Below are 15,714 nucleotides of genomic sequence, written 5' to 3' on the forward strand. Positions count from 1 at the left end.
ATAGGAGTAGGTAAAGAATTCATGAACAGGACTCAAACCGCACGGGAAATACTTCCCAGAATCAATAACTGGGACCACTTCTTATTAAAAAGTTTCTGCATGTCAAAAGAAATCTCCAGCATAGTGAAAAGAAAACCCACAAACTGGGAAAAGATTTTAGTGAACTCTCTCTCAGACAAGGGCCTCTTGTCTAAAACATACAAAGAATTAAAGAAACTCAGACCTCCGAAATTCAAAGATCCAATCCAAAAATGGGCATCTGAGATGAATATGCAATTCTCAGATGAAGAAATGCAAATGGCAAATAAATACATGAAAAAATGCTCATCATCATTGGTCATTAGAGAAATGCAAATTAAAACCACACTGAGATACCATCTCACTCCTGAAAGAATGGCCAGGATCAAGAAAACCGACAACAAATGCTGGAGAGGCTGTGGGGAAAAAGGAACTCTCCTGCACTGCTGGTGGGAGTGTAGACTGGTACAGCCTTTGTGGAGATCTGTCTGGAGATTTCTCAAAAAGTTGGGACTGGAAATCCCATTTATTCCAGCTATTCCACTTCTAGGCATATTCCCAGAAGAACTGAAAGCATCATACCACAGTGATATATGTGCACCTATGTTTATAGCAGCACAATTTGTAATTGCCAGATCTTGGAAACAACCCAAGTGCCCATCAACTGAGGAATGGATAAAAAAGTTGTGGTATTTCTATACAATGGAGTATTATTCAGCTATAAAGAAGGATCACATTGAGATATTTATCAATAAATGGGCACAGCTTGAGACCATACTCATAAGTGAAATAAATCAATCTCGCATGTGTGAATACCGAATAGTTTCCCTAATGTAAGTAATGATTCAAATATATAAAAATATGTGGTAATCATGATTCCCCATTAGGTGGCCTTGAAGCCTTATAAAGTTTTCACTCATTAATTAGAAAGGCTTTATTCTGGGCTTCTTGATATGAAAATATTTGAAGCTAGAGTATATGAAGTTTTACCCAAATATTTCAAGGAAAAAGACACTATGGTAACTACTATTAAGTCAGGTTATAAGGTGGTGAAGTACTAGGTTATTGAAACAGTCATGCTGTGACCTCTATTGTTATATTGTTATGTCCTGTTTTATCTCAATCTCCCCCTTATTGTTTCAAAAAAAATTATTTAGTCATTTCTTATGTTTGTCTTAATTAAAGAAAAAATTCAAAAAAATTAGGATATATAAATAGTAACTCTTTTCGATTTCCTATTAACTTGTTTTGAAGTCCTGTAGTACTCCCACGATCTTGTTTTGACTGATTAGACTCTGTTCCATTCTATATGATAGTATCAAGTTTGAAGACATAGGCAACTACTTTGAAGACAATAAGATTCACTAAGATACCCATTCTGGTTTGACTATTGTCTTCTTTGGAAGTCCTGTAATGTTTACAATGCCTAAGTTTTATTGGTCTTGTTCTCTACTGTTTTGTCCAACTTTATAATATCTAATAAGATAGACAATTCTTTTTAAGGAAACAAGGGACAACGTTGATAACCATTGTTGATAAACTTGTACTCTGTTCTACACCATGTGCTATGTCTATCCTTGATATTGACTGACAGCTTTGTTTTGCCATATTTGACTGTATTCTCCCCCCCCCCCAAAGAAAGTAATAAGCACTAAGGAGTAATAAAATCCAAGATGTGTAAATTTTGTTGTAAAAAAGAGAGGGAAAAAAAAAAAAGAAAAAGAGCTCTAACGGATATAACAGCAAGTGTGTTTGGGGGTGTTAAATAGCTGACTTTATCAATGTTTTTGGAACATTGAACACAGCTGTTTGCAGTCTCCCTGTTTGAATGTCCACCTTGTGTTCTTTGATACTGTGATTTGAGGAACTATTTTCAAGAAAATAGTGTGTAATCTACTAGCAGGTAATTTCTTACTGTTATGGTGTTTTGTTTTGTTTTGTTTTGTTTTGTAGTTCTGTATTGCGTGTACCCTTACGCCGCTTTGGTTTGTTTTGTGTTTTTCTCTTTTTCCTCTTAAATAAAAAAAAAAAAAAAGAAGTATGAAATATAAATGACCTTTATTTTGGGAATTCGGGGAGAGACACCCCCGACCCCCTGGGGCATGACATCTCCACCCCAGGGTTGGCAATCTCTCCATGGAACACGTGGAGTGAGGCACATAAGTAGCCTTGGTTTGGGGTGGAAACTAAGGGGGCATTAGGGATGCACAGGTAGCCCATTGGTCTTTGTTTGGTGCCATAGGTAAATTCCTAGGGGTGGGGGAGATAGAGCTCCTTGGCTTTACCGACTACAGTGTCCTGTCTGGGCCAAAACTGTTTCAACTTGCACAAAAGCAAATCCCTGAACAAACACCTCTCAAACTGTACAGATGGTGATTTACTTTGTCTTTAAACTGCCTTGCCAGGAAAGCGTTCTAATCTGTTGCTTCAGACAGGCAGAGGGAAGACTGGGATCCCCAGGGGTTCGCCTGCAGTGGGGTGAGTAGCAGCCTTGGGATTTGTGCCAGGTCTCCTCCTGCCAAAGCTCGGAACTCACCTGGAGCCCAGCAGTTTCCATGCCTTGTTCTGCAAAAGCCAGAGAATGCCAAGGTTTCTCAGGGCTCTTTGTGAACAGGGACAATCCATATGTGCAACCCGGGGGGAGATTTTACCTGTGAACCCCAGACAGGGCCAAAATTCAGTAAAAGAAAGGCCTGGGGGACCTGAAGGCCAAGGAGGGGGGACCACCAGCTACCGGGCGAGGTCCAGCAGAAGTGCTCTGGGGGAGCTGCTTCTGCCTGCTCAGAGTCATCTGTGAGGAGGGGCAGAGCTCCGAGCTCTAGAAAAATAGAGCCTTGTATTTTAAAAGTACATCTGAGTTCACCTACAGATTAGTCCTTTGCACACACAAACACTAAAATATATAACAAAGTGACTGGGAAATATACAAGAATGGTATCCTGGGTCCCTCTTTTCATGACACACATCTGGGGGAATGTTTTCAAAGGTTTTCTGTAATTTTCTGAGACTTTTCATGTCAAAGGGCGACTCATACATGGAAAATAAGCTAAGGAGACAAACTGGTTTTGTTGCTGTGCGGGAAGGGTATTTCCATCGTTAGGTGGTTCCAGGGATTGGAGTAAGTCCCTGTTCCCAGAAACTGTCGCCTGGCCATTTCCAGTCTGAGGACAGAAGGCCGGCTGTCCTGGCCAGCTATTCCTGAGCAGGAGGTGGAGCCTGCAGGGATAAATAGGCGGTGACAGCTCCGGACAATCCAGAGCTCCAGGAGGAAAGCGCAGAACCACACTCTTCGTGCAGCTCTCCTGGCACAGTGGGTAACCCTGAGGGAGAGGGTGACAGGGAAGCTGGCAGCAGTGGCCGGGACCTAGGGGTCTGTGTGTGGCTCGGGAGCCCAGGGACAGCTCTGGGGCCTCTGTCTTCTCTGGATCTGTGTCCCCATTTCTACAACAGATGAAGGTCTCACAGGGGACACTTGTGGCTTCTGAATGAAGCCAGCTATTTGTGTGCGTGTGTCCTTGGGGGTGGCAGTGCCACGGCTTTGCTGGGCTATGGGCACCACAGTCAGGATGGGTGATGATGTGATTTCTGGTCACCTTGGGGACTCTGCTTCTCTATCAAGGTCCGCAGCCCAGCAGAGATACGGCTGTGTGTCTGTCCTGACCTCCCTCCTGCCCAAACTGACCAGATCTTTTTCACTAGAAATAATTTTGGGGGGAAACATTTTTCATGGTTTTCCAAAGAAATGCAGCACCAGCCTGAGGGTAAACAAGCAGCGGAGGCCTCCAAGCTCCCTGTCCTGAGCTGACAAAAGGTCCTTCCCCTTCCCTTCTGCGCAGTGTCCCCTCCCCACCTCCTGTCCACCCTCCAGCAGTCCCCTCTCCTCCCACCTGCAGGGACAGAGTGGGCAGCAGCTAGAGGTGAGTGACTCAGCAGGTTGCAGCCACAAGACTTTGGACTCTGACCCTCAGGCCCCTTGTCCTATGGCCCAGGGTATGGGAAGAGTGACCCTCCAGAGCCCCAGGAACCAGCCAGCCACCTTTGCCACTCTTTACGCAATAGCCCATAGCCTTGCTGTACAGAGAATGGAAACTGAGGCCTGGGGAAGTGGGGGTCCCATATCCAGACTCTGGAGACTCTGGCACCCACTCACCTGCTTGGCTTTGTCCTCACCAGGAGTCAGCCCACTCAGTGCTCTCCAGGCCACAGTCTGCTGTTTGTACCCCAAGCTTGTCAGGGGTACAGACTCTGTCAGTTAACCCTCAAGGCCCCAGAGGCTGAGAGGTGCTCAGTTCCCTGACCCAGGACGCCTAACCCAGCTTCCACCTTGGATACGCGGGGATCATGAAGAAAGAGGACCCCTGATCCCTAATCCCTCTACTTGGAGCCCTCTGCCAAGCAGGAGGGAGAAGGGCATTGTGATTGGACACGGCTTCTGCCCATGCTCAGCTCCTCGGCTTGCTTACTGTGTGGCTTCGGGCGAGCCTCTTCACCCTTCTAGGCCGTTTCCCACTGGGAAAAGCAGCAGCTGTTACAGTGCTTGCTGGCAAGGCTGAAGGGAAGCTCCGGGTATAACAATGCACACAGGCTCCCCAGGAGGGCGCATACCCATACCCATCGGAGGTCACAGAGCCAGCTAGTGGCACAGAGGAGGCAGCGGGAGGCTCTCGGGGCTTGGTCTGGCCCTGCCTGCTCAGATGATCTTTGCTTTTCAGAGTGGAGACGATGTCACCCCTCCTGGCTCTGGGGCTCTTGTTGGCCGGGTTCTGTCCTGCTGTCTTCTGCCACCCTGGTGGCCCAACAAAGGCCGCTGAGGACGGAGACAATGGGATGCACGTGGACAGCCTCAGCCTGGCTTCCAGAAACACTGACTTCGCCTTCAGCCTCTACAAGAAGCTGGCTTCAAAAACCCCAGACGAGAACATCATCTTCTCCCCCCTGAGCATCTCCACCGGGCTGGCCTTGGCGTCCCTGGGGGCCCGCAACACCACGCTGTTGGAGATCCTGCAAGGCCTCAAGTTCAACCTCACCGAGACCCCCGAGGAGGAAATCCACCGGGGCTTCCGCCACCTCCTGCGCACCCTGAGGCAGCCCAACAGCCAGCTGTACCTCAACGTGGGCAACGCCCTGTTCATCCAAGAGCAGCTGCAGCTGCTGCCCAAGTTCATGGAGGACGCCCGGGACCTGTATGCAGCCGAGACCTTCAGTGTCAAATTCCAGGACCCCCCAGCTGCCAAGCAGCTCATTAACGACTTCGTGAAGAAAGAGACCCAGGGGAAGATCCCAGAGCTGATAGAGAGCCTGGACCCGAGCACCATGCTGGTTCTGGCGAATTACGTCCTCTTTAAAGGTAATGGTGGATCAGGCTGGGTGTGGGGTCAGCGGGCAGTGGACTCTTCTCTGAGCCTTCAAAGCTGCTTGCATCGTGGCACTGTGAACTGGGTTATGGGAGGGGAGTGCCCACTGCCTGGGGCACATGAGTGCCAGTCCCTGCCCTGTCTATAGGGATCCTATCCTCACATGGGGTTTCCCCAAATTTAGGTGGGGTTCTGGGACACAAGGTCAGTGCACGCACTCCGCCTCTGTCTCAGAGCGGTGCTTTTTATTCTGGTGAAAGCTTGCCAGCCCACAAACCCCTCCGGTGGGTGGGAGCTACAGACTCCTTTTTGCCAAAATGCCGTGAGAATCAGGCCAGGACGCCCGTACACAGTGTGTGCCTAATGCCTGGAGCATTACTTCCCCTGCGCAAAATTACAAGCCCTGCGGCCTCCAGAGCTGGCTGCTGGAGGAGGCAGACAAGGGTGCTGCGGGTGGGTCTGCTGAGGCCTCTGTGCAGGACACCCACACCCCGGTGTGGGGGACTGGGCACCAAGCCCCGTGCTGATGTGCCTGGGCTGGACCCTGGAGGGGCCAGGGGTCCAAGAATCTCCCAACACTGGAGGACAGGTTGGTTCTTAGGTTGTAGGCAAAGATCCAAAAGAGCCATCAGAAGAGGACGGAGGAGGAGGACAGAAGGGCTCGGGAGGACAGGGCCAAAGACAGGGAGGACTGAGGATGCTACTGAACAGAGGGACCCTCTCTGCTGGCCCTGGGACACAAGCTACACACTGGGAGGTGCAGATACCTTTGGAGGCTGCTGGGCCCTGGTTCCCAGAAACTCACAATTACCCTCCCTCCGATGGGGGCTGGGCGCAGGGACCCCAGGATCCCAGAAAGGGTGGGCAAGAGTTGTGTCCACTTTCCACAGGGGTGAACACAGCCTGCATGGGAGCTGAGGACCCGTGGCCGGCCCCTCTTAGATCTCAGCTTTGGGCACCTCCAGCACCGCACCCTAAGACGTCACCGGTGCCCAGGCCTGATCCTGGGGCCACATGGGCCCGGGCTTGGCCTTCCACCAGGGCCACACTCACCCCCAGTAGCTCGTGCTGAAGGGCTGTCCCCTTTCCCCACTCTCACTGCAGGGAAGGGGCAGGTTCAGCTCTTTTATCCTGCTCCCACAGGCCGTTGCAAGGTAGCAGAAAAGTTGGAGGGTGAGGTTAGCATTCATGGCTCTAGGTGAGCATTCCCAAAGCTTGCTCTGCAGGGGTCCTCTCTAGGACCCAGGACCTCCCCATTTCTCCCCGTCCCCCAGCCTCTCCCCCGCCCCCACTTCCCCATTGAGCACCAGTGACCTGATCTTCATTTCTTGGCCCCTTTCCGTTCTGGGCCTGTGGCCTCTCCTTACCCCAGCAGCTTTTCCCTTCCCAAGGTTTTTTCCAAACCCCGACAAGGGCTCTGGGCAGCTGGGGTCCACTGCTCAGGAAGCCAGCAGAGCAGGGCCAGCAGGGCCTCCCCGGTGCTCACAGGGTTCTCTCCCCTTAGGCAAGTGGAAGTTGCCCTTTGACCCCAGCGACACCTATCCGGCAAGATTCTACCTGAACAAGAACAAGTGGGTGAAGGTGCCCATGATGAACCTGGAGAAGGAGCACATGGCCTACTACAGGGACCAGAACCTGTCCTGCACCGTGCTGGAGCTGGATTACAGGGGCAACGCCAGCGCGCTGCTCATCCTCCCTGACGAGGACAAGATGCCCTTGATGGAGGCTGCGCTGAGCCCGGAGTTGGTGAAGCAGTGGAGACAGTCCCTGCGGCCCAAGTGCGGGTTCCCTCCAGCCCCTGAGCCTGTGCCCGCACTTCAGGGCAGGGACAGAGGGAGGATGGGATCTCTTTGTTCTTGGAGGGCCTCTGGGCTTTGGTCTTGATGTCATCTTTAATAAGATGACCTGTCAGGTAGGACAGAGATCCAGGCGTCCTCTGAGCCTGACACATTCTAAGTCACAAGGTGTCTTCAACCCGGCCCCAGTACCCTGAATGGTTCCTCCTGCCTCAGCCTCTTGGAGGCAGAGGGAGACAGAAAGTGTGAGTGGCTGGGGTGGGTGAGCGGGGCTGCGGGGACCGGCTCTGCACTGGTGAGCTGTCACCTCGTCCATGCTTTGCATGTTCATTCATTCAGCGCTTGGCAGCAAAAGACCAGGGCAACAGTGACAAAGCACTAGGAGTATATACGAAAGGAGAGGAGGTGTCCATACCAGGGGGCTCCTCAGTATCCCCTTTGTCCCTCACTGGCTGGCCCCCTCCTAGCATTCAGCTGCCCCCTACTCAGAGGAGCTCTGGCTTCCCATCTCTGAGTTCTCCTGCCTGTCTCCTGCCCTCCCTTCCCGCAGCTGGCTCCTCCCTCCTCTGAGAATTGGCCTCAGCATGGCCTCCTCCAGGAAGTCCTCCTGGACTTCCACAGTGCAGGTTGCAGCGCCCCTGTGTAGTTTCTCATGTATGTAGGGTTCCCGGTCCTTGAAAGTATCTTCTGCTCAGCTCTGGGAAGGGCCGGACTAGGCTTGGGCAGGGCTGCATTCCCAGCTGGTACACTGCCTGGCACTGTAGACATCAGCAGATACCGACGGCAATTAATGAATTAAGGAGAGTAAACACACCTGGAATTCCAGTACTCCCAGGAGGCTGAGGCAGAAGGGTGGCAAGTTGGAGAGCAGCTTGGGCTGACTTTGTCTGAAAAATTTAAGGGCTGTGGGTACTGCCCAGTGGCAGAGTGCTTGCTGGGCATGGGAGCTCAGGGTTCAAACCCCAGATTCACAGTTAAAAAGAAGAGTAAACGCGGGTGAAGAAGAGGAGGGAGCAGGACATTCTCCCACCGCAGAGAAGAGTGGGCGTGGGAGACCCGGGAGGCGGGAGACATTCACACGGTTCTCCTGCCCTAGGTGGATAGACGAGCTCTACCTGCCCAAGTTCTCCATCTCGGGAGAATATGAGCTGGAAAGGACACTCCCCGAGCTGGGCATCAGGGAACTCTTCTCCTCGGGGGCCGACCTGTCCGGGATCACCGGGGCGCCAAACCTGAGAGTCTCCAAGGTAAGTGCCTCAGGCGCTCCATCCTCCCCACACCTGAGCTTGACTAGCAAGGTCGAGTGGATGGGTGCAAACGCCTGCATTGCTCAACACCCCGTGGCCCGCCTGTGGTGCCCCAGACCCAGCCCACTCCTGCCTTATGTGGGCTGGATCCTGACTCCCTGGCAATATCACGCCCTCTAGAGCCCGTGGCAAGGAATTGCTGGGTTTGGGTTCTGAGCCATGGACATTGCCAGGCACACCCTCGCTCAGCCTCGTCATCCGTAAAATGGGGGCCACTTATACCTGCCTGGCAGGGCAGGTGGCAGCAGTAGGTAATGGTGAGGCCTATGCAGTAACAAAAACATGCTAAGGGTGTGGAGAACGGGGCTTGGGACTCTCTGACTGCTTTCCAGAGGCACAAACAGAACAAAGTGGTGACCTGAGCCCTCCCGTGTCCTCGAGCGAGCCTGGAGCCCCTGCTTGGGTCTGCACCGTCTTCCAAGCACACAGGACTGGGAGTACATGAGCTGGAGGGGCCCAAGCAGCCAGGATACAAAGCTGTGGGTGGTGTAGTGAGGGGGGAGCAGGGGAAGCCCCCGGGGCACCAACCCCCACACACTGGGAGGCTGAGTGCCAGCCCAGCTGGGGAACTCAGCAATTATTGAGACCCTGCCTCAACATAAAAAATGCAAAGGGCTGGGGTGTAGCTCAGTGTGAAGGTGCTGAGAATTCTGTGTACTCACCACCTCCCCAACCCTCCTCAAAAAAAAGCACTCCAAAGAAGAGGGAGCCAGAGAGATGCTGGAATCCACTCAGGCCAGCAAGACGTGGCTGCCTCCCTCCGGGCTGCAGGCAGCTGCTTGGCTGGGCCTGGGGTGATGCCCTGTGCTGCCTTGGCCCCTCCTCCTGGCCTGGTGGCCAAGCAGACCACGCACTCAGAGGACCACGGCCAGGGCTCTTTACCTCTGTGACCCCAGGCCTCAGTCTGCACACCCGTGCGAGGGCCAGAGCAGAAGGAATCAACTGGGTTGCTGCGGGGACAGGTGCAGACGCAGAGGCTGCATGGCCCGTGAGTCCCTGGCTGCCCTCTTGCCCACCCCGTCTCCATGAGTCAAGTTCTGCTGTCCCCGCAGGTCATCCACAAGGCTACTCTGGATGTGGCTGAGAAGGGCACAGACGCAGCTGCCTCCACAGGAATGAAGGTTGTCTTGACATCTGGGTTGGTAGATCCAGTGATCCTGCAGTTCAATAGGCCCTTTGTGTTGATCATCCGTAATACGAACACCGAGAGCATCCTCTTCCTGGGCAAATTCGCCAACCCCCAGAAAACCTAGGGCTCCTGCTGATGTGATTAGGGGGCGGTCTGAGAGGAGCCGGGGATGGGGGTCTCTGCAGCTGAGCTCCATGTGCATCCTCAGGAGGGTGACAGTGACGGCCTGTTGCAGAGCCCAGCACTGTTCCACCTGAGGCCTCTGACAGCGCCGACCCCCCTTTCCTGGACACTTTCCCTGGCTTCGCTGCTGAGTGCCTGCCTCCTCATATCTGCCTCCCGGGATCCCGTGAGCTTTGGCCAAGCCCTCTGAGGCTTCAGGCCCAGGATCTGGGGGGGACCCTGCTCCCTGAGAGCACTTTCCAAAGCCACCTTCAATCTTTCCCTTGCTGGAGAACAGGTTCTGTCTGCCTCCTGCTGCCTCCGCAGGGGCCCTGGCCGTGTCTACCTCAGTTGGGGTCCTGGGCCCCTAGGGCCAGCTGGAGGGAGGTGTAGGCAGGACACAGCTGGGCGTGGATGGCTGTGCATTTACCACGCGCTGTGTACTTGCAGAAGCTGGCAGGCTCTAGTCAAGCTGTAACACGCACTTGTTACAACCGCCTCTGAACTCCTGGCCTTTGTCTCAGCCCAAAGATGGGCCTGGGGCACTCTCATCAGCAAAACAGTTGTTTTCAGAAACCAGCTCACCCCTCTGAGAATGAGGACAGAGGTCCCCAGCCCTTGGGAATTTCAGGCACCTGCCCGCTGCCTCCTTGGTGAGTCCCATTGCTTGGTGGCTGTTCCCTGCAGCTGCAACTTCAGAAATAAACGTTCACTTTGAAGCACCTTCCTGTCTGACTTCCTCTGTCTTTTGGGGCAGGACATGTGTTCCCCATCCTCTGCCGGGGCCTTCTCTCTGAGGCAAGCTCACCTCTTCCCCATTCTCCTGCAGAGCGAAAATGCAGGGGTGGGCGAGGGCGAGACCCCTCAAAGGCCACCTGCCTGATGCTACAGGCCCCTAGTGTCTACAGCTGAGTGTGACTGTTGGTGCGATCCCCAGTTCTGCCCCAGCACCCCAAACAGGGGGACAGTGGTTAGTTTCCGGGTTCCGGACTGATTCCCCTGAACTGCCTCTCCAGGCCTCTCTTCCTTCCTGACTGATGATTGCTACAGCAACAGAATGTGGGGCTGGGAACAGACACACGACAATACAGGAGCTCTGATGTGAGCAGGGGTCCTTCCCTCTGCTGTCCCCGGTAGGTACACAGCCTGCAGAGAAGATGGGGACAATGGCAATTGTCACTCAGCCTCAGGGCAGTGAGGCTGTGTGCGCCAGCTGATCTGCAGAGATTGCACCCTGAGTTAAACCTTTTAGTCTCTGTGAGGATCCAGGGCCTAGACCAGTGGGGGTGAACCTGTGGCATGCATACCGCAGCCGGCTGTCGGTTACCATTGAATGCTCTAAAGGGTTTGCCATCACTGGCCTAGATGCTGTTCTTAGTCCTGTTTAATAGATGAGGAAGCTGAGGCACTGAGGCCAGGTTAACTTCCCCAAAGACACACAGCTCATCACTGTCAGCAGGATGTTATCCCAACCAGCTGGAAGCCATCAGATCACTCTTAACCTCAAGGGACGCTCTATCAAAAAATTTCCCCGGCACCAGCCCCCATAGGACTTACAGTTGGGGTGGCCAAACCGGGACCAAGACTTTGGAAGCTCTGAGCAGGCATCGAACTCAATCTGGGGGTCAGGAAGGCTTCCGTGGGGGAGGTGATTTATAGTTGAGATTGGAGAACTAGCTAGATGTAGGTGGATGATCAGAAAGCAGATGTTACAGGCAGAGAAAGAGCAATGTGAGCAAAAAGAGGAGCATCCTGATATGGACCAGTCAGAACCGCGGCTGGGACTGGTAACTGGCAAGGTATTTGTGGCTGAGACATGGGAGCAGAAAGCCCACTGCAAAGAGTTTCCCAAGGAAGGAGCAGTGAAATGGGAGGCGGCAATGGCAGACCTTTGCTTCCAGAAATTTGACATCAAGAGAGCTGAGAGGCGGAGGAGCTAGCGGAGGCACACAGGGAGACGTTCTTGTTTTATGGGAGTCAATTTTGCTTCATGAGGTTGACTATAAATTGCTGGGAAACTCACAAGTGTCTTAAAGGAATTATGTCAGCTTAAAATATGAAAATAACAGAATATAAAAAAACAGAGATATCTATACGCTAAAATTTTTCCTTTTTTTGGTCTTGGGAATCAAATTCAGGTCCTTGAGCTTGCCAGACAGGCACCCCGTGCTGTTGAATATACCCCTGGCCCCTGTTCCCTGAAATTTCTACAGGTGGAAAACATCTGTCCCAAGTGGCAGGCTGTGACAAGCTCTCAGAGGCAAACATAGGCCACGTGTTAAAGCAAGAATGCATAATTTAGGGGGCAAAAGTGTGACTGAGGGGGCGGAAGTGGGCAGATCCAGAGCCACGAGGGATTTTCTATGGCTCACAGACTGTGTATCATGTCCCAGTGAGCGTCAGAATTTCCCGGGACTGTGACTGTTGGGTGCTCGTGTTTCACTATCTTTGAACAGTAGAGTCTACAGCAGTCTTCCTTGTTACATGCTGGCCGTAGGAGCAGATCTCGGCATCCCGCTCAGGCTGAGGGTAATGGCATCCAGGAACCCACACCTAAAGAGTCCAGAAGCAGCCAGGCGTGGTGGCTACGCCTGTAATCCCAGCACTTGGGAGGCTGAGGTGGGAGGATCGTTTCGAGTTCGAGTCCAGGCTAAGCTACAAAGTGAGCTCAAGGCCAGCCTGAACTGCATAGTGAGACCCCATCTCAAAAAAAGACAAAAAAAAAAAAGAGTCCAGAGGGCACCCTGGGCTGGAAGGAAACTGAGATTTGGGCTGCTGAGCTGCCGTCTCAGTACGATGAAACCTGAGGTCTAGAGGAAGAGACACGAGCATTCATTCGAGGGATGGACAGCAGCCTGCAGAAGACTGTGTTTTTCCAGTGACCACTGTCGCTGTGTCCTCATCCCACGCACTCTGCTCACCATATGACCTCCAGCAGAGATACCATGGACCTACTCAGCCTTGCACCTGGAGTGGACCTTTGGACTCTCCCAGAGCATTATGTAAACAGTGCTATCTGCCCTCCAGGATCAGATGATATGAGGTGACCCAGATATTGCTTGGCTCCTTTCCTCAATAAACTTGGGAGCTGCCACGTGGCATGAAGAAGCGCTGATGTCACCATGCAGGGCGAGGGGGGACCCACACAGAGACGGAAAGGTCACAGGCACCGAGCTGCACCTGATGTCTGCACCATCCAGGGTGAGCCCAGAGGCCCAGAATCTGAAATGATGTAGCAGCCACTAAGCTGCTGGGCCCAAATAACAAGGATAAGTGTATTTTAAAACAAAACCCAGGGACCGGGGATTTAGCTCATTGGCCAGGGATTTAGCTCAGCAACATAAGCACCTGCCTGGTGAGTGCAAGGTTGTGAGTTCAATCCCTGGTACAAAAAAATAAATAAGTAAAATAAAATACAGGAAACATGGGAAAATCTGGATAAAACTACAAGGAAATCTCAATAAAAGTACAATGATCATGATATAAATATTATGATATACATGAATATGTATATGAAAATGATATATATTTCAGAAAGTGACATTAAAAAGTCAAAAATAGACAAATCTGTAAATTAATAATACATGAATAAACTGGATTTAATGTGTATTTTTTATTTCTGTCCAATAGCAAAATACATCTTATATTCACAGTAAATTTTAAAAATTAGTCATGAACTCAAAAAGAAAGCCTTAATAAAGTTTTATAGATCGTACCTATGTATTATTGTATGGTCTATAAAGTCTTTATAGATCATACACAGGCATTAGTAATTTTTTATGAATGCATTATTAAAAGATCACTAACAAATTATAAAATGTTTGGGAATTGTAAGCATCTTCCTCCCATCCATGCTGTAATAACGGTGGTGGAAAAGCTGTCCTGAAACAACTAGAAAACTGTTTGGTTCTAGACAGTATTTGATTCTCTGACGTGAGAGATAAAAGGTGAGAAAATGGAGAAAGAAAGAAAAGAGGCCTTTACTGTGGGCACAGGAGAGCTGCCAAACAGGCACAAGCGCCCTCTGAGGGAGGCGAAGGAAACCAGGAGCTTTTATTTGGTGTCGGCAGGGGGTGGAGTTGAAGAGGTGGGCGGAGCGCCATACTGACAGCTGATTGGGGGAGCACTGGAGCCTGTGGGAGGAGCTTGAGGTTCCACTTTGGGGTTTGCAAGGAGGAGGAGGAAGCCTGTGCTGATGGAGGCGCTCTCCAGCAGCATGTTAACACAGAGGAACACACATGGGAAAAACCAGTCAGACAAGTGTATGAAACAATGATGAGACACAGTTATAAATAGGTCCTGGTGGGTGGATGTCCTCTCCCGGAGAAGAGAGACAAATAAGGTAGTCACGACTTGAACCACACTGACTCCCTGGTGGAAGCTTCTAGACCTGAGTTCAGGAACAGGAAAATGAAAGAAAGCCAGACAGTCCTTGTAAGTTGCAAAGACAGACCCAGATGCAGGAGCCCAAGGCGGCTAGGATTTGTGAATCAAAATAGCAAAACACAGATGCTGGCATAGACAGTGCGCTGGAGATCTGCAGAGGTAGCTCAGCTGTGATCTGTGCATGCAGGAGGGAAATCTGCTAGCATCAAGGGCGGAACCACGAACAGTAGCGCGGCTGGGAGTGATTCATAGTTACAGTCCTCAGGATGGAGAGATGAGGAAAGAGCCATCAAAATTAAAGGTAAGGCCAAATTAGTGTAGAACCAAAGGCCATTCTAAATCTTAAAAGCAAGACAGAAAACATTCTGACATTATTTAGAGGAATAGAACAAAATACAGCACACAACAATGTAAAATTTATAAAACAAAGCCAGGGACTTAGCTCAGTGGTGTAAGCACCTGCCTGCCAAGCACTAGGTTGTGAGCTCAATCCCCTGTACTAAAAAAAAAAAAAAAAAAAAAAGTAAAAAGCAAAATTTGTAAAATAACAAGCAAACATCAATCAGGAACTGTCTTATAGTCCCACCACTTAGGAGGCAAAGGCAGAGCCAGGAGCTTTGCCACCAGTTCAAGGCCAGCCTGGGCAGCATAGTTAAAGGACAGCCTGAACTGCAAATGACACTCCATCTCAAAAAACAACCAAAACAAAACAAAATCAGGCACTATGAGCTACAATCATGAGGAAAAACCAGACAATATAAACAGCCAAAAATGGTATAGAAGAAAAAGACTGATGGGTAAGTATTTTAAAATAATCACCATAAATGTGACCAACATGTTTAAAAAGTATGGGGGAAGTCTCATTGTTAGGCTTGATACATTGTGTCAATTTGAGAAGCTGAGAAGTTTAACCCAGAGACTCAGCAGGGAGCCAGGGTCCTTAGGAGGTAAACAGCTGCCTGCTGTGCAAGAGGAGGGCACGATTTTGTGAGTGCTACACCTGCCCTGAGGGTGGGGTGGGGCTGGCCTGTGTATAATATAAAAAGGAGAAAGAGAGGCTTGCTTTTGCCCCTTTTGGCTCTGCCTGCTGCCTTGAAGTGTTGCCCCAGGGCCATGCCACCCTGCCTTGCAGCCTGCTGATTATGGACTGAAATCTCCACAAACAGTGAGCTAAATCAACATTTCTTTCCTTCATTTTGGGTGTTGGGTGTTTTGTCCCAGCAGTGACAGAAAAGTAACCAAGATACCCATCGTGAAGAGAGATTTGGAAAATAAATCCAAGGGCAATTTCTAAAGATAAAAATTACAAATCTAAAAAAAAAAAACTTTAATACACTGATTAGGAGCCAGAGCAGATTAGACAGTGGTAAAGGAACAATTGGTTAATTTAAAAGCATAGCAAAAGAAAATTTTAAAAGAACAGAGAGTGAAAATACTAGGGAAGGAGGTGGCAGGGGACAGGATGGTGACCCTCAGGCAGTCAAACAAAGAAATTACTAGAGTTCCAGAAGAAGAGAAAAGTGGAGAAAAAATATCTGAATTATACCATGGTTGAAATTTTT

The 15,714-nt window shown here is 50.8% G+C and overlaps 1 protein-coding gene across 2 annotated transcripts; it reads left to right on the top strand.

Moving 5' to 3' along the window:
- Positions 1–3,167: 3,167 nt before the first annotated feature.
- Positions 3,168–10,488, top strand: LOC100726710 (alpha-1-antichymotrypsin). 2 transcript variants are annotated; one of them, XM_003463002.4, is made up of 5 exons: positions 3,168–3,332; positions 4,731–5,365; positions 6,877–7,150; positions 8,265–8,415; positions 9,528–10,488. In XM_003463002.4, exons 2-5 carry the CDS (start codon positions 4,741–4,743, stop codon positions 9,726–9,728), a joined length of 1,251 nt encoding a protein of 416 aa, XP_003463050.2. In that variant the 5' UTR covers positions 3,168–3,332; positions 4,731–4,740; the 3' UTR covers positions 9,729–10,488. The 2 variants fall into 2 exon arrangements, with proteins under 2 accessions (XP_003463050.2, XP_023417796.1); XM_023562028.2 differs by having other exon boundaries at positions 3,191–3,328.
- The last annotated feature ends 5,226 nt before the right edge of the window (positions 10,489–15,714 follow it).

Source organism: Cavia porcellus, unplaced genomic scaffold (genome assembly GCF_034190915.1).
Source record: "Cavia porcellus strain 051 isolate PalLab524CR breed Dunkin Hartley unplaced genomic scaffold, mCavPor4.1 scaffold_31, whole genome shotgun sequence".
Classification (NCBI taxonomy): Eukaryota; Metazoa; Chordata; class Mammalia; order Rodentia; family Caviidae; genus Cavia; species Cavia porcellus.

Excerpts from the sequence above, each read along its gene's own strand:
- LOC100726710 (XM_003463002.4), top strand. The coding sequence starts at position 4,741 with ATGTCACCCCTCCTGGCTCTGGGGCTCTTGTTGGCCGGGTTCTGTCCT. Across the intron at positions 5,366-6,876 it reads GAATTACGTCCTCTTTAAAG|GCAAGTGGAAGTTGCCCTTT; the intron begins GTAATGGTGGAT and ends CTCTCCCCTTAG. Across the intron at positions 7,151-8,264 it reads AGACAGTCCCTGCGGCCCAA|GTGGATAGACGAGCTCTACC; the intron begins GTGCGGGTTCCC and ends CTCCTGCCCTAG.